General features: G+C 35.8%; 1 protein-coding gene across 1 annotated transcript in view; it reads left to right on the top strand.

The window, feature by feature from the left end:
* The first annotated feature begins 8,325 nt into the window (after positions 1-8,325).
* SNTG2 (syntrophin gamma 2) overlaps positions 8,326-18,633 on the top strand; it is a 199,540-nt gene continuing 189,232 nt past the window's right edge. Inside the window, exons 1-3 of the mRNA XM_069108692.1 lie at positions 8,326-8,345; positions 13,774-13,903; positions 17,983-18,021. Coding sequence (XP_068964793.1) covers positions 8,326-8,345; positions 13,774-13,903; positions 17,983-18,021 — 189 coding nt within the window. The remainder of the gene's footprint in view (positions 8,346-13,773; positions 13,904-17,982; positions 18,022-18,633) is intronic.

The following is an 18,633-nucleotide window of genomic DNA, read 5'->3' as shown; positions in this document are numbered from 1 at the left end:
CTTGGCACTCTCTATATCTCATTTCCCTATCAGAAGAGAACTCTCAGGTTAGAATTCTGTCATTCTAACCACACACACACACACACACACACACACACACACACACACACACACATACTTAGCTTACACTTGTTACTCTAAATTTATCCTGCTTTATGACCAGTAGCCAGGATTTTCCTTTTCCACCCTAGTATTCAACTAAACCTGGGGTGGGAAACCTGTGGCCTCCAGGTCACATGTGACTCACTAGGTCCTCCTGTGCAGCACTTTGACTTAAGCCAAACTTCACAGAACAAATCCCATGTCCTAAACCTTGTCTCAGGCAACTTGCCACCCTCCATCCTTAGCATTCCAGAACAAAGGTAGCAATTTGTTTCCCAACTTCCAGAAAACTAAAGCCTGTGATATGAACAAAATTGTTAACAATTTTCAGTGAATTGGATAGCAACACTCATTTATTTTAATTATTTATTACCTTAATGAGCATGCAACAACATGAATTATCATTTTATACTCTTGCTGGACTTGTGTAGGAGAATTAGTATAATCCAAAATTAATAATTAATTATAAAGAGAAGTCAAGAAGGTGAATTTAAGTCTATATTTCATATATTTTATTTCAGAAATATGTGCAAGTGTTGTTAATCTTCTTTTGAAGAAATTATGAGTACTACATATTCAGGCTATTCATTTGTGAGTTCTTTGAAGGTAGGGATTTTTCCCCCTCTTTTTTCTGTCTCCAGCACTTAGGTGAAGTACCTGTTGCATAGTAGGCAATGTTTAGTAGATGTTTAATTTAATAGATATTTAGTGAATTTAGTTAAATAAGTAAATAATGTATGAAAAATGACAATATACTTGACTTACTCCTCTTTTTGCAGAGATTGTCTTAATCCCAAACAGAATGACTTGAAAGGAAATTTTTCAATCTCAAATGATGTTTTATTACATATTGTAGCAGCAAGCATCCTAGCATACTCAGGATGGCTGCTAGCACAGGTTCTTTGATCTGCTCTTCTAAAGGAAAGCAATTCAAAAGGGGTTAACAATCTTACTTTAATCAAACACATATCATTTACCTAGTTCAGGGGGTAAAGTCAACACTCTAAACTTTGGAGAAAATACAAACAGAAATTACAAAGCAAACAAAAAATACAGACAGAAAAACAAACCAACAGACAGGGCCTCTAGCTGTCTGACCATTACATATATACAGTTAGTTACCAGAGAGAGAAGCACCAACATCTGGGTTTTCAAAGCTGGGGACTCAACAGCTACCCAGAGTCTCATCTGACCAAATCAAATAACTCTTCCCATGAGTGATCCCCAAAGCAAAACCTCACATCAGGGCATATATAGCCTTCTTCAGGGTCAGAGAACGCAACCCTCATGACCCACTACCTAATAACAAAGTAACAAGGCATAGGAATTCCTGAAAAACAGGCCTCCCACCACAGGCTCCATGTGACCACATTCAGCCTATTAGGGGGCAGAGTTTACTTTCAGATAAGGGAAGGTCCTCAAATTTACCTAAGCCCATCAAGGGGCAGGGAAGATCTTCAAATTACCATCACCATTACATATATCCAGGTTATTTTCTTTTTATTCCACAGAAATCTATATCTAAAAAAGGAAATAGGGAAAATATTCTCCCATTATCAAAAAGTCATGACAAAGATGTTTATGTTCCATAGCTATGTTGAGCCATCACCCTGAGAAATATTGTCTCTTCTTGTCTCTGTCCCTGTCACTCTGTATCAAAGGAAATCAATTATGTATTGTTTTCATCATAAATAGGGAGAGAGAAGAAGAGAATCAAGTTCTGGCCTAGAAACAAAGCAGGGATTCAGTTCAAAAAATGTATATTAAACACCTATAATGGGACATAGCCCTTAGAAACATTGTTTCTTTTGGTTCATGTCCATGTAATGGTCACTGTATATAAAAAAATAATTTGATTACAGACCATTTGAATTGTAGATGGGAAGAGGAGAATTGTGGTTCAATTTGCTAGATAGGTCCTATATCCTTCACTCATATTCTGTATCAAACATTTTAGCACATTCAGATTCTTGGATTTCATCAGTGTGCATAGTTCTTCTCCCAACCCCTCTATAGCGTGATGGTCCTAGGATCTGACTTAAAAAAATTAATCTCCTATCAGCCGATCTAGAGCTAAGTTCCTCTGCACATAATTAGGTGACAATAATATGATCTATTGCTAGAATCAAGTTTTAACCACTTTCAACTTAGTATGAGCTTCCAGAAGCCAGTGTCTGCATTCCCTTGATAGAGCCTTCAAGATTCCAGAGTCACCTCCATGCCACATAAAATTCCAGTAGAACAACTTTAGTGGATGAAGAATAATAAATACTTATTAAATCTTTACAGCATTTCAAGCACTATGAATTGCAAAAAATAAGTTGTTAAAACATGGTCCCTACTAGAAATCATTGTTCCTGAGGAGGCTGAGGCTTGTAAATTGCTTCAGTTCAGGAGTTCTTAGCTGCAATGGGCTGTGCCAATAGGTGTCCTCACTAAGTTTGACACCTATATAGTGAGTCCATAGAGAAGAGAGGTTTTGCTCCCAAGAATCTGGAGAAAGGGAGAACAGACCCATATTAAAAACAGAGTAGGTCAAAGATCCTCTGCCAATCCTGAGCAAATTTGGAATACCTCGTCTTGAAAAACTAACTTACTGCCCTAAAGTACTTTTCATTTAGCCGTTATAGCCCCCTCAATTCAATTATATGAAACATCAAAACCACAAATACCCACTGAAAATTTCAAAACACATGCTATGGAGAGAAAAAAAAAACTCTTTGTACAGGCTTTATGGGGAAAAGAAACCTATGACATATGTTTGGAAATAGGAAGGAGAAGGTTGTATAAACTGGATGCCTCATACTACTACTAGGGATTGAAGTACTTCTTTTCACTTACTTATTCCCTCTAGAGAACTTGGATCATAGAAACAGAGATTACAAGTCAGAAGGGTGTCAAATGTCATCCATGATTCCTATCAAAAAACTCATTTTATCTAAGGCAATAGGCAGTATTCATGTAATGTTATATTATCATAGAATTTAACCTTATTTTCAAAAAAGATAGATAGATAGATAAGATTAGATTAGATAGATACTTTAGAATCATAGCAAATCATAAGAAACACAGGCAGAAGAGCCCCAAGAGATCATATACTACACCCCTCCTCAGCTGACAGGATGAAATGATAAACTCTGAGAACCATGGATCATAGAATCATAGATTTAGAACTGGAAGAATATTATAGGTCATCTAATCTAATTCCCTCATTTTTATAAATGAGGAAGTTGAAAACCAGAAAGGTTAATCCATTTCTCTCAGACCAATTAATAAGTAACAGAAGCAGGATTTGAACCCAAATCCTCTGACTGGAGAGTGAGTTTTTAATTGTACCACACAGCAAATTATATGACCAGCCCAAGAATCACATATGTAGTATATAAGACTATAGTTCTTTTGATTCCAAATCTAGACCTCCCTGATATAAGCATATCTTTACCGCTCTGTAATTGAGTGCATACCCTACTTCCCATATCTTTTCCAACCTTATCTCTTCTTGTCAAGCTTACCACACTTCAGCTTCTCCCTGCCCTATTAGCTGAGGAATTTAACTCATACTTTCAGAAGAAAATTGACCTTATGTTCCTTTCTTCACATCTTAAACCCACTTGCAATATACTAAAAATATATCCTATTAACTCTACTCCAGTCTCTGATGAAGAACTGGCCCTCCTCCCCATCAAAATTAACTCCTCTACACATAACTGCTTTCATCACAAACTCCTATATCTACTCCAAAAAAATTATTTCCCACACTATCCACTCGCCAATATTCAATCTCTTTGCCCCTATTGATTCTCCTTCTCTACTCTCTACAAAGGTACCCAAATGTCCCCATGCCCCCCCAAAAAATGACCTCTTACTAAAGTCTCTATAATTCCTTCAAGCTTTATCCACTCCCCTTTCTCATTCAAACTCCTTGATAAAGCTATCTAGTCTCATTGCTTTAATTTCTTACTCTCTTCTAAATGCTGATTTCCAATCTGACTTTTCACGTCATCCCTCAACTAAAACTGCCTTCTCTTATGTTACTAATGATCTCTTAATTGCTAAATCTACTGAATTTTTCTCAATCATTCAGTCCCAGTTTCTTTCCTGCCTTTCAGTCCTTCATCACCACCTTGCTATTGGGCATTTCAAACTAGATGTATTGTATTAATCTCAAAGTTAATTTATCTGTCAAATATGAAAGTCAATATAGTCTAAAACAGCTAAGGTTAATGAAAAGAGTGTGGACTGTGAAGCCAGAAACATGTGAATTCAAATCCAGACTCAGAAACTCACTACCTATGTAACTGTGGGCAAATTACTTAACATCTGTCTCTATTTCAGTTTCCCCAAATGTAAAATGGGGATAATAATAGCAGAATAAAATAATCACATGAAATAATATTTGTAAAGTGCTTAGCACAGTATCTATCACATGGTAAGTACTCAACAAATGTCTTTTTCTTCCTACATCATAAACAAAACTCATATTTTCCCCCAAAATACATCCTTCTACTAACTTCCCTATTTTTTTGAGGTCACTACCACTATCAATACCAGTGTCATTCTTGACGTCCCATTCTTTCTCCCCAGTATCTAGTCAGTTGCCAAATCTAATCAATTCTTCCCTCACAAGATTTTTCGCATCTGTCTTCTCTCCACTCACATGGCCACCATCCTAGTTCAGGTTCTCATCTCCACTAGCCTGAGCTATTGCAAAAATTTTTTAATTGTATTCACACAGATACACACACACACACACACACACACACATCTCTTTAAGTGTTTCCCCTCTCCAGTTGACCCTCCATATAACTTCCAAAGTGAATTTTCCAAAGCATAGGTATGAGCATTTCAGTTTTCTACTCAATAAAATTTAATGATTCTCCTATAGCTTGTTAGAATCAAATAGAAATTCCTCCTTTTAACATTTATCAGCTTTCCAAACCAGGCCAGAATTTAGCTTTCTAGTCATACTATATAATACTCCCTCTGTGCATGCTACAGTCTAGATAAACTTCCCTTCTTGCTGTTCCTTAAATGTAAAACACCAACTTTCTGTTTGGACTGTTACATGGGCTGTCCCTCATACCTGACCTGCACTCCTTCCTTACCTCAGTCTCTTCAAATTCCTATTGTACTTCAAGACTCAATAAAAGTACACGTGGACAAGCCCTTTTCTGATGATCCAGATAAGTATTGTCTTCATTTCAAGGTTACTTTTTAACGATCTATTTTATCGGGGGGGGGGGAGTAATAACTATGTGTGTACATGTTAACTCCCTTGTCACAAATCTGGCATGATTTGTGTTTTTCTTTGTAGGGTTCACCTTGTCTTTGTAATCCCAGAATCTCACGTAGTGCTTAGTACATAGTAGGAACTTAAGAAGTGCTGATTCATCAGTTGATTTTCCACTATTTCAAAATGAGACAAAAAGGCAAACTTTGTCTTTGAAACCTTTTTTATTCCTTCTCACCCATCTGATTTGATCTCTCCCTGCCATCAGGATGAGCCTATGTTGTGATCTGCTAACTCTTAGTTTATCTTTGATGACTTTTAGCTGATATTAAATTGAGTGCTACCACTCCTTTTCCTATAGCTGAATTTCTCTTTACCATTTAAATGTCAATTCAAATGGTATCTTTTTCTAAAACCTACCTTGATTAGCACTGGTCAGTAATAGATAGATAGATAGATAGATAGATAGATAGATAGATAGATAGATAGATAGATAGATAGATAGATAGATAGATAGATAGATAGACAGACAGACAGACAGACAGACAGACAGACAGACAGATAGACAGATAGATAGACAGATAGATAGATTATTTAATACTTTAAGGCTTGTGGAGTCTCACAGCTGCTCAGTGAGGCAAGTACTTTGGGCAGTTTTATCCCTCTTTTATAGATGTGAAAATGGAATCTTGGAGAGGATAATAATAAGCAAGCAACCAATGAATATTAAGTGTCTGCTATGTGCCAAGAACCATGCTAAGTGCAAAAGTAAATCCCAGATCTAAAGGGGCTCACAGTCTAATGGGGAAGACAACATACAAACACCTATGAACTAACAAGCTTCATACAGGATGAATAGGAAAGGCTTTTTGTAAAGGGTGGAATTTTAGCTGGGATTTGAAAGAAGTCAAGTAAGCCATGAAGCAGAGATGAGAAGGGAAAACATTCAAAGCATGAGGGAATTCGATGATAATGTGCAAAGTCAGGAGATGTAGAATCTTCTTCAGGAATAGCAAAGCATACTGTATCATCTGATCACAGAGTATGCAAGAGAGGGGTATGTGACATGTAAGAAGGTTGGAAAATTAGGTAGAAGTCCATTAAGGGCTTTGGATTTCAAACAGAACATTTTATATTTAATCCTGGAGATGATAGGAAGGCAATGGAGTTTATTGAGTAGGAGAATGAAATGGTTAGATCTGTAATTTAGGAAGATCATTTTGACGAGTGAAGGATGACCTGAAGTGAAGAAGACTTTTAGTAATGAAAACATACATTAAACTATTGCAAGAATCCAGCTATGAATGAGGTAATAAGGACTTAGACCAGGATAGTGGCAGTGGCAGAGGGGAGAAGCAGGAATATTTCAGAAATGTTTTGAGGGTAAAATTGACAAGTCTTGACAGCTTATTGGATATAGAATATGAGAAAAACTGAGGAGTTGAAAATGATATCAACTTAAGCATCTAAATGGCTAAAAGAATGGTGGTACAATCAACATTAATAGGACAGTTAGAAAGAAGGTTTGGGGGAAAAGATAATGAACTCAGTTTTTGATATGTTGAATATAAGATCATCTACAGCAGTGGTGTCAAACACAAAGAGAAACATGTGGGTCACATGTTGACTTAGAGGACCACAAATAAACATTATCTATGTTGTCTTAAATATTTATTTATTTTATTAAACATTCTCAGTTACATCTTAATCTTACTCAGGCTTCATTCCAGAGTTTTGCATCCCCAAGTATGACATCTTTGATCAATAGAGAATCCAGTTTAAGATGTCTAAAATGTATTTTGAGATAAAAGAATAAAGATCAAGAAAGAAATTAGGGCTGGACAAATAGATCTGAATCTTAGGCGTCAAGATGGAAATTGAATCCATGGGAGCTAATAAGATCAACAAGTGAAATTGTATAGAGGAAGAAGAAATGAAGGCCCAGGACATAGTCCTTTGCTATGCCCACAGTTAGTAGGAATCAACTTAGATGAAGATCAAGCAAAGGAGACTGAGGAGTGGTTATCTATATTTTTTTTCATAATTTTGTGGAAATTTAGGGAGAAGAAGAGAGTGATCAACAATATTAAAGGGTAAAGAGAGTTCAAGAAGCATGATAATTTTAAAAAAGCCATTAGATTTGGCAATTAAGAGATCATTAGTAACTATGAAACAAGTAGTGTTGGTTGAAGGATGAGGTAAGTAGTCAAACTAGATAATTAAGAGAGAAAGGAAAGCAAAAATTGTGAGGGAATCCAATGTAGATGTCCTTCTCAAGGACTTTAGCCACAAAAGATAGGAGAGATATGGGAAAATAGCTATTTGATTGATAAACTGAGGCGTGGAGGAAGTAACCAGTAGACAGGGAGAGAATGAAAATAAGTGAGAGAGTGGGGATGATAGAATGTACAATCTGATGGACATGTACTATATGAATGTTTTATTCAGACCCACAAAGCAAGGTCAAGAATTTGCAGAGCTCAGTCCAGAGGAGTATTATCCAGAATTTGCCCTGGATCAGACCACATTGGCAGCCCAGAAAGCTTTCAGTTCCCTAGCCTGTCCCTGAAATCTTAGAGCAATACAATATTCAGTATTCAAAGAAAAAAAAAATAACAAGGATCATCGTCAGGATTAGCCAAGACCTTCCCTCCAGAAGTACAGCAGAATTCAGAAATAACATCAAGTCAATATTCAGGAAATGGGCTCCAAGAATTGTGCTTTATTTGGCCTCATGGATCAAGTTAAAGCAAATACTTGGGCTTAGGAATTTACAGTAAATTCATACTCAGCAAGGTGGCACAAAGAAGAGCTTTTTCTTATGTTGTGTAGTATGCAGTCAAAAAAGCATACACACATGCACACACATATGTATGCTATATGACAACATAAAAAGATAGGAGTTTATCTCAACAGAAACAAGAAAAAAGAGATGTGCAAAAGAGATGTTTGAAGGAGAAAACACATCCCAGTAGGGATTCAAGCCCCTAAAAATGGGCTTGGTGAAGAGCAGGTATGTGGTGTCCCAGTGCCAGATGTTATAGGAGGCATTATTAATTAGATCCAGGTGTGGTGAAGAAGTTCTTGGAGTCATTTATCAATACTAGGCTTGGTTGAGACTCAGGAAGGAGGAATTTCATTATCAGCCCCAGAAATTGGTAGAGGGTCTAAATTACTGTGTATGGCAGCAGAAGAGGAATGGCTCAGAGACTGCTGCAGTCAGCAAGGAGTTTTTATTTGTTCAAAAGTTGCTAGCATTAACTGCTTGAAACAGAGTTAACATAGGTGAGAAAAGTGGAAAAGTGCAACTCTGCATGTCTTTACCTATATGCTTTATGGGCAGCAAGACCACTTAGCCTAAGTGACTCTGTATTAGAGTCCTATCATTATAACTATAACATCAAACAATGTAAAGCTTATAGTTTTCACAACTGGGCAAAGGGGAAAAAAAGAACTCCACCATAATGAACTACTGTGGAGGCAAGGGATCCTCAAGATGCAAGCACGGGGGTCAGTAACTCCAAAACATCTACAATCATTGCCTAAGAGAAAAACACAGATTGAGCTCAAATTCAACTAGAATTTCTCAAAGATATGAAGCAAGAGTGTTCTTAAAGAGATAAAATTTTTCTTATGAATGGAATGAGAACTCTTGAGGAAAAAAAATGAAAAAGCAGTGAGAACTGTGAAAGAAAGAATTGAAAAGGAAATTAATTACTTAACATAGAAAGTTTAAACTTTGCCCAAGCAAAACTCTCTGCAAATTTGAATGGACCAAGTGGAAGCCAAAGACCCAACAAGAAATATTAAATCAGGGGCTGCTAGGTGGCACAGTGAATAGAGCACCAGCCCTGGAGTCAGGAGTACCTGAGTTCAAATCTGGCCTCAGACTTTTAACATAAAAAATTAGCTGCATGACCTTGGGCAGGTCACTTAACCCCAAGTGTTCTCCAAAAAAGAAAAAAAATATTAAATCAAAGTCAAAAAACTGAAAAAAATAAAAGAAAAAAAACACAAGTAAATATAAGGTATCTCATCACAAAAGCAACTGATTAGGACAACTTGATCAAAAAGAAAAAAAAATGGAAAATCATTATATTATCTGAATGCCTTGACCATAAAAGAATTTACATCATATTTCAAGGAAACTAAAATAAAATTGCCCAGAGAAGACATAGCCAAGATGATGAAGTAGAGGAAAGACAGTAGCAGAACTCTTACAACATTCCCCTCCAAACAACTTTAAAATAATGTATCAAAAAGAATTCTGTAGCAGCATAGCCAACAAAAGGTCAGTGTGAGATATTTTCCCCTCCCAGGACCCACATGTACAAAAATATTTATAGCCACTCTTTTTGTGGTGACAAATAATTGGAAATTGAGAGAATGCCCATCAATTGGGGAATGACTGGACAAGTTGTGGTATATTAATATAATGGAATATTATTGTTTTCAAAGAAATGATGAGTAAGTGGTTTTCAGGAAAAAAAACCTAGAAAGACTTATGTGAACTGATGCTGAGTGAAGTAAACAGAACCAGGAGAACATTGTACATAGTAACAGAAACATTGAGTTATGACCAACTTTGGTAGATTCAGCTCATCACAATCCAAGAAAATTCCAAAAGAATCATGATGGAAAATGCTATCCACATCCAGATAAAAAACTATGGAGTCTGAATATAGATCATAGTATACCATTCTCTCTTTTTTGTTGTTGTTTTTATTCCTCATGGTTATTCCCTTTTATTCTGATTCTTCTTTTAGAACTTGACCAAGGTGGAAATATATTTAGTATGATTGTACATGTAGAGCCTATATCAGTTTGCTTATCTTCTTGGGGAAGGGGGAGAGAAAAAAAGGAAGGGAGAAAAAAATGGTACTCAATCTTACACAAGTGAATGTTGAAAACTATCTTTATGTATAATTTGAAAAAAATAAAATACTATTAAATGGGGGGAAATAAATAAAATATTTTAAAAGAAAATGGCTGTAACAAAAATAATTTTGGTAATGCATAAGATAAAAATAGAAGAAAGCCAGTCTGACATCTTTTCAACTCAATAGACAATATCAACAAAATATGGAGCTTCCAGATCCAAGCAGCCAGAAAGAAATAATAAAAGTACTGAAAAGTCATAGTAAGGATTACACACAATTTAGCAGCCACCAGAACAAAAAAATCAGAGAACTTAGAATATGATAGTCAATAAAGCAAATGACATGGGTTTACAGCCCAGAATATCTTACCCAACAAATCTAAGTATAATTGTACAGGGGTAAAAAAACAAACCTTTAAAGAAATGAATGACTTCCAAGCATTCCTGATTAAAAAAAGACCAGACCTACAGAGAAACTACTAAGTTCAAACATAGGAGTGAAGAGAAATTTTTAAAAGTTCCCCTGGATGAAAAAAAAATAAAAGATTAAACAAGAATAAATTGTTTGCTTTCAAATATGGAGAAAAAATACATGTGTTTGCTCTGAAAACTTTTACCATTAAGACTCATAGTGGGAGTACAAGTAAAGGATGCCTGGGAGTAGTTCTGTTTTGTAAATAAGGAATGGAAAAAAGAAAAAAGAGAGAGCAATAAACTGTGGGTGGGGTGTGAGGAAAAGGAAAGTTAGAATAAATTATCATACATAATCAGGGTGCACAAATACACATCTCTACAAATAAGGAAGAAGGTTGGGAGAAGTGCCTGTTCAAAAGAAGGAAGAAAATGTACCTACACAGAGGTGGATACAGAAATGAATTTCAATCAATAGTCAAATTGGAGGGAAAGGAAAGAAGAGGAAAGGGGGGAATTAGAAAGAGGGTAGTGTAATGTAATGCCAAAAGAAAGGCAACTTCCCAGGTTCAAAATACCAGCATAGGTGCTCTCTATTTTATTCAGTAACAAACCCAGAACAGAGAAGATCAAAACATGACATCATTCAAAATACAGCATTTACTAAGTGTGATTAAATCATCTCCAAGGCCTACCCCACCCCAGGACTTTCCAATCATTCAATCAATTACAAAGTCTCTGTTCCAAATACTTCTCCACCCCTAGGCTATACCTTAATTAAGTCCACCACAAAGCCCCTCTTCTCAAATGGAGATTAGTTTCCAAACATAAGTAAAATACATTCATTTGCTCAACCATAGAACACAAAAAGGTCAAAAGTTCCCCACCCCTGGATCACAATTGAATCTACCCCAAAGTTACATCAAGTTTAAGCACAGCACTTAATACCCAAATGGAGGTCTTTTCTTCATCTTGACACGAGGCAAGTTCTCAGCAATCTTAGTTCCTGGAGAGACAAGGCTTAGCAAGGCCATAAGATACATTGCCAGTCCCTTCATGAATTTATCCTCTGTCTGTAGAACAGTCCTAGAACCCCTGAACACATTAGCAAAGCCCTCTCCCAGGATTTCTGTAAACATACAACAAGAAAATCCTTCTTCAGGGCTTCTGAACCAACAGAAAGGCTCCCAGACCCCTGCAACAACAGCACTGTCCTTCACCAGTGGACAGTGTTCATTCTGTCTGCCGGACAGTCTCCAGACCCCTGCAACAACAGTACTGTCCCTCACCAGTGGACAGTACTCACTCTCAGTACTGTCCCTCACCAGTGGACAGTATTCACTCTCTGTCTGCAGGACAGTCTCAGGCCTTCTTAACCAAATGCCAGGTTCCAGGACTTCTTCAACAGGACAGTCTTTCACCAGTGGACAAATCTGGCAAAATAACATCAAAACAGACAGACAAAGTACCAGCAAAACAGCCATGTCTCCTCAGTCCTTGGCAGCTCAGGGGGCAGGTCTCAAAAGTCCAGGGCAATTCAAAGCGGCCACCAGCAATCTCTTAGTCTCTCCCTCTCCACGAGGTGCTGCTTCCAAAAAGAACTTCCGCCTCTCTCTTGTCTCTCCAAATCTACATCACCAGCTCCTCCCACTTCAGGACTTTCTTTTCACATCAACAAGCCCATCCCACAGGTGGGATTAACAAACTCTGGGTTTTAATACAATCAATTTGAAAACCAAGCCAATACAGGGGAATCTTTAATTGCCATTACTATCACAGGTAGATAAAGGGGAAATTAGTATTAAGCAATATTTATAGTTCCTTTTGAGGTGGCAAAGAGTGGGAATCTGAGAGGGTGCTGATAAATTGAAGAATAAATGAACAAGTTATGGTATATAAATGCAATGAAAATCTATTTTCCATAACTCTTGTCTGCATAATAATCAAACAGGATCCCAGAAAAAAAAATATGAAATGTGCTACCTACCTCCTAACAGAGAGGCTCTGAATGTAGAAAAAGGACAATTACTTTTTGAAATGGCCAATGTGGAAATTTTCTTTGATTGACTATACATATTTTAATGTGTTTTGTTTGTCTTGTGTTCGAAATTGGGGTAGAGAGTTGGGGTGGGAGGGTAAAAAGGAAGATCTTGGTTGATTAAAGCAAAATAATTTTAAATGTATTGTATAATGGTTAGCTTCCTTCAATGTGTAAGTTTCATCATCTATAAAATGGAGTTGTGATGATATTTGTACTATGTATCTTACAGAGTTGATGTGAAGAAATTCCTTACAAATTTCACATTTTATATTAAAGTAAGCTACTATTTATTTTCATTTTAACTACATTTCATGCTGAGGAACTGCATATCAATAGCCCCCCTCCAAAGACAAGATAATAACCTTTGAAAAAAATTAACTAAAATTCAGATTCCATTTTTTCCCCTGGAAATAACATGTGAAAATGCTTTAAAAGCAGTTAATTTTTGGAGGGAGGAGTATGGCTTCACGAATAAAATGCTGAAGAATTAGAAAGTTTATCTTTTGTCCCTAAATTGCTTGGACTGACTTTGGTTATTTGCTAGCCATTCAAGAACTATCTCAAATCGCTGCTGTAAGAAATGAATATATGTATACGATTTTGTGATTCAATATATCTTAAGTGATGTGTAGGAATGACTTTGATATATGCCATCATCATGTTGTTAGCAGATTTAAAGGTTATAATAAATGAACTCTGAACCAATTATTACTGGAGATATTATAAAGAGATAACATCAAAAGTTCTATAAGAAATAGTTATTACCTTTGTGAATTCCCTTTTTAAGTTTTTATTATATAAGAGATGACTCTTGGTGGTGAGGGATTTGAAAGTTTTTAACTTAATTCCAACAGATATTTAACAAAATCACTTAAATATGTCAGGTCTATGAGCACAATCTCTCTACTCTATGACCGTACTGAATAATATTTTTTGAAAGGTTAAGTATAAACTGTAGTAAAAAAAAGAAAGAAAGAAAGAAAACAGCACTCACTGAATTTCAAATGTCTTTGCTCTTTTTTTTTTATTCCTTGCAAAAGAATGGTGCAGAAGTCTATCAGATAGTATAGGAACAGAGTCATAGCATGATATTCTTCCCTCTCCCTGCAGATCTAATGCCTTTGAAGTGCTAGCCCTGGATGGAGTCAGTACGGGCATCATTCAGTTTTATACATCCCAAGAGAGTGCTGACTGGCTAAGGGCAGTATCAGCTAACATTGGCGATTTGACACTACAAAATGTATGTATATACATTTTCCCAACCTTGCTACTTTTGCATTGTCATATTCAATCATTCAGAGGAGCAATATTGTCATTAATTAGTCTTTAGTCAACTTGCTGTATTTTAGAGCCTTCCTAAAATACCTATAAAAGTTATGAATGAAAAATAGTCATCCAGATTTTTTTCCAACTATTCATTACTTTACAGTTGCCTTATATCTCCTTGTACTTTATACTTTCACATCAATTGCCTCATTTGATCCCCACAAAATTCTGTAAAATAGTCAGTGTAAATATTATTATCTTCATTTAAAGAAACTGGACAGAGGTAAGGGACAGTTGGGGGGGGGGGAGAACTAAAGCCCAGCTCTTCTGATTTCTCATTTAGTGTCTTTTAGTGTAGTGTAGTACTGAAGCCAATTTCCAAACATGCAGATGAAGAATATTTTCACTATCCACCCAGATACTTTGTAATTTTGTAAATATTAAATATTAATTCTGAGGCAACATGACACAACAGTAAGAGAACTTGATTTTGAATCAGGAAGCCTGATTTTGAATTTGGATTGTGAAACTGAGTGATTATATGAAAAACTTCCCAAGATCCACAGTGGAAGTTTCCCCAGAAAACAAATGTTAAAAACAAAAGAAACAAACAAAAATTTTGCCTTACAGTTACAAATACTTGCTTTGCTTTTTTTGAATAAGTTTTTCATATATGAACTCTTCTAGAATCTAAAGATTTAGGGAACCTCAATGTTTATAATACATATTTATATTATATTTTCAAGGAAATCTATTGATCAACAAACATTTATCAAGTATCTACTGCATACTAGACACTGTTTTGATTGCTAAGGATAAAAACAACCAAAAAATGGCCTCTCTCAGGGAGTTTACATTCAAACAGCAGAGACAAGTGTATGTAGATACATACATGTGTGTATGTGTTTGTATACACACCTAAATACATATATACAGAAACATGTGCATATATGTACACTCGTACCATGTACACATAAATTCAGAGTGTTGGATATATGTGTATATGCATATGTGTGTATACAAATGTATATACATGCACATATATGTGGCTCTGGATGTCCCCCATGCCTGAAATGCTGTCCCTCCTCCACTCTGATTACTGACCTCCTTGGCTTCTTTTAAATCCCAAGTAAAATCCCATCTTCTACAGGAAGCTTTCCCCAACCCCTCTTAATTCTAGTGCTTTCCCTCTTTTAATTATTTTCCATTTATCCTGTTTATAGCTTGCTTTGTATATATTTGTTCTCCATGCTGTTACCACTAGTCAACTGTAAGGTCTTTGAGGGAAGGGACTATCTTCTACCTCTTTTCATATCCCTAGTGCTTAGCCCTGCCCTTTTCCATCCTTCTTGGAATTGTTCTGTCTTGCTTCTGATCAACATATCAAGCATTCTGTTTTCCTTTCCTTTCCCTTTAATTGTGCCGCATCTTAGAATCATAGGAAAATAACATAGGAAAAAATAGCCCACATTTAAATATTATATTAAGGTTAACAAAGCACTTTATATATAATAACTTATTTGAGCCTCACAGCAACCCTGTGAGAAAGGCACTTTTGAAATCCCCATTTTACAGATAAAGAAACTGAGACACAAAGAGGTTATATTACTTTCCCAGAGCCACACAGATAGTAAGTATCTGAGGCAGTTTAATTCAGGGCTTCCTGACTAAAAGTCTGAATCTGTACATGTGCTACATAGCTGCCTTGGATCATAGCTGTGACCTGAAAAATATATTAAAGGTCATCTTATCCCAGCTCCTCATTTTACAGAAGAGGTACAGAGGCCAAGAGAGGTTAAGTGACTTGCCCAATATTATAAAAGTAATATTTAGCAAAGCAAGGATTTGAACCAAGGTCTTCCGTCTACATATCTAGCATCCTTTCCCATGCATAATCTTCATGATCCTATTCCTAGATGACACCTTTGTCTTCTAAAAGATGCATTCTGAAGAACTAATGATTTAATACTCAAAGGAACAATATTCGTGGGAATTAAAAATTATGGAAATTTGGGGGCCATCATTTTGGAACAGACATATTTTGTTTTATTTTTAAACACACTAAATAGTCAGTTCTGACTCAGCCTAAGGTTGATCCTGAGTAGCTTCACACCCATCAAGAGAATGAGTTCTCCAACTGTTTTCAGTCCAGCATATCTTCTCACACCTTAGTTTGTCTTGGATGAATCTTCCCAAAAGTAAAAAAAAAAAAATACATTCTTTGAACCAGGAAGCTGTTATGATATTCTAATCTATAGATGTGAAATTGGTCTTTCTTTCCACCAAATAGGCCAGCGCAACCTCCATTATGTTATCCATTCTATAATATGATATTTTGGACTCCAAAGACTTTTAGAAAAAAAACTGGTTGTGACATCTGGATAAAATTTACCAAAATACAACTACCAAGGAGAGACCTTCAACTTGAACTGGCATTCCATATATTGTTCTTTTGAAGGCAGATCCTACAGTAGAATTGGATTTTTCTCCAATTTTTCTTTAGAAATAAAATCCCTTGGGGTGGCTAGGTGACACAATGAATAGAGCAGTGGCCCTAGAATCAAGAGGACCTGAGTTCAAATCTGGCCTCAGATACTTAACACTTAACTAGCCATGTGACCTTGGGTAGGTCACTTAACCCCAATTGCCCTTCAAAAAAAGCAAAAAATAAAAAGAAAGAAAATCCCTATAATCTTGATCTTTTTAAAATAAAGCAATATTAACAATGATACTAATGACAAACACATTTATTTCCTTACTGTTTACAAATCATTCATTTTAGAGCATCCGTGATATATAAATAATACAATAAGTATGTCTTGTTTGAAAGTTCAAAGGGACAGCCTTGGAGTAGTAGATACATGATCTCAAATTCAGAAAGAGCCGTTTTCAAGTCATTCCTCTGACACATACTAGCTGTATGATTTTGAGCAAGCTGTATGATTTTGAGCAATTTGACTCTCTCAGTGCTCTAGAAAACTTTGACTTAATAATTGGCAGAGAAGATCCCAGTTTGCATTGATAGTGTGAGTTTCCTCATTCTGGGAGTTCTTCATATCAATAAGATCATAGGTCCAACACTTTCTCTTTCAATCTCAAAGGATTTATGTTTTCAATGAATACATATAATAAATTTAATGTTAAACATAGTTTTTAAAAATTATTATTTTTGCAACTGTTTTAGTTTGAATAAATGTGACTTCTGAAGTATATATGGAGGGATGAATCAAATAGAATCCCCAGATGTGTGTTTGGTTCAATGTATTGCCCATCCTAAGATCCTTAATGTGAAACAAGTATGCTTTAGATCAATACTTTATAACCTGTCAGTAATAGGATCAAAGAGTTTAATAGCAGAAAGAAGCAGAACATGCCCTTCATAAGCCACCATGTTCTCCCTCCCCCCTCCATTTTATACATGAGTTACCTTCAGACAAACCCAAGAGGTGAAATTCATACAAGTAACAAAATGACAAAGAAAATCTGAATCCAAGAATTCTGAATCTAAATTCAGCCTTCCTGATATACCCCTTTAAGTCCTATATGCTGATAGTCCTTTATATTTTTAATGCATCTTTAGATTATTTGAAAGAATCATGGAGTGGCACAGCTAAAAGGGACTAGTATAAAGACCTCCTCATGCAAACCCCTCATTTTACGAAAGAGACTAGAAACTAGAAAAGCAAAATTATTTTTTTCACAACATTGATTGAATACAATAATCCTGGGAGTCAACTGGTTCCAACATGATAATCCCTAGTTGATAACAGTGGCAGAGGAATCTGCTGGTCTATAGTCTCATTTAAATTGAACTTTTACCTTCTTAAGAGTCTCTTAATTACATTTTTATGATTGTTCTCCTTATCAGAATTGTGTGAATAAATTTAGGACTTGTTGAACAGTTCTATGATTTAAAAAGAAATATACCACAAAAAATAAAACTTTGTCCAAGGGCATTTTGTGTTGCTAATTAATTTCAACTGCCAAATAGACAGCTTGAAAAATTATAGCATTAACATTCTTGTTAAACTGACTCTTCACTTCTTTCTCCAGATGAAAATGGCAAATAAATGCTGTTCTCCTTGTGACCAGGTAGGATTTTTGTTTATCATTTTAATACTGGGATAGATCTATCTATGCTAAAACTTTTCTCACTTTTAAACAAGTATTATGTATGTGAATTGAGAAGCTACTACAAGTAAAAGACTTTAGCCCAGTGGTGAAGACCTCCTTTTAACCTTGATTTTGGTATTCGTGTGTAATACAAGCAGTTTGTTGGGAATCCCTTAAACTGGTTTTCTATTTTATTTGGAAAATGAGAATACACTAAAACCTCATTCAGACATGAACCTTAAGGCCACATTACTTATAAGACTACATTAAAACAAGATTTCCTTAGTAGTAAAACCCTTTTATATATGATATTAAGAAAACAAAAATGCTTTGCCTAAAGCAATATATAAATGTCTGTTGTGGTTGTCCTTTCCTTTTTTTATTACCTGGGGAAGAGGGGCAGGGGTAGGGCTGGACCTGTAATTTCATTGTGTACTATATGTTCTTCCTGTGAGTAACTCTCTCCATCTATGCCCAGTTCATTTGGAATTTATAGTTGTAGTGAATTGCCTGGGGTATTGAAGAGGTTTAGTGACCTGCTCAGAATTACACAACTAGTATATTCCAGAGGCAAGATGAAACACAGCTCTT

Source organism: Petaurus breviceps, unplaced genomic scaffold, assembly GCF_028583685.1.
Source record: "Petaurus breviceps papuanus isolate PSGF00001 unplaced genomic scaffold, PetGlider_PUasm1.0 90418, whole genome shotgun sequence".
NCBI lineage: Eukaryota > Metazoa > Chordata > Mammalia > Diprotodontia > Petauridae > Petaurus > Petaurus breviceps.
Note: the sequence above shows the minus strand (reverse complement) of the source record. Positions and strands in the feature narration are given on the sequence as shown.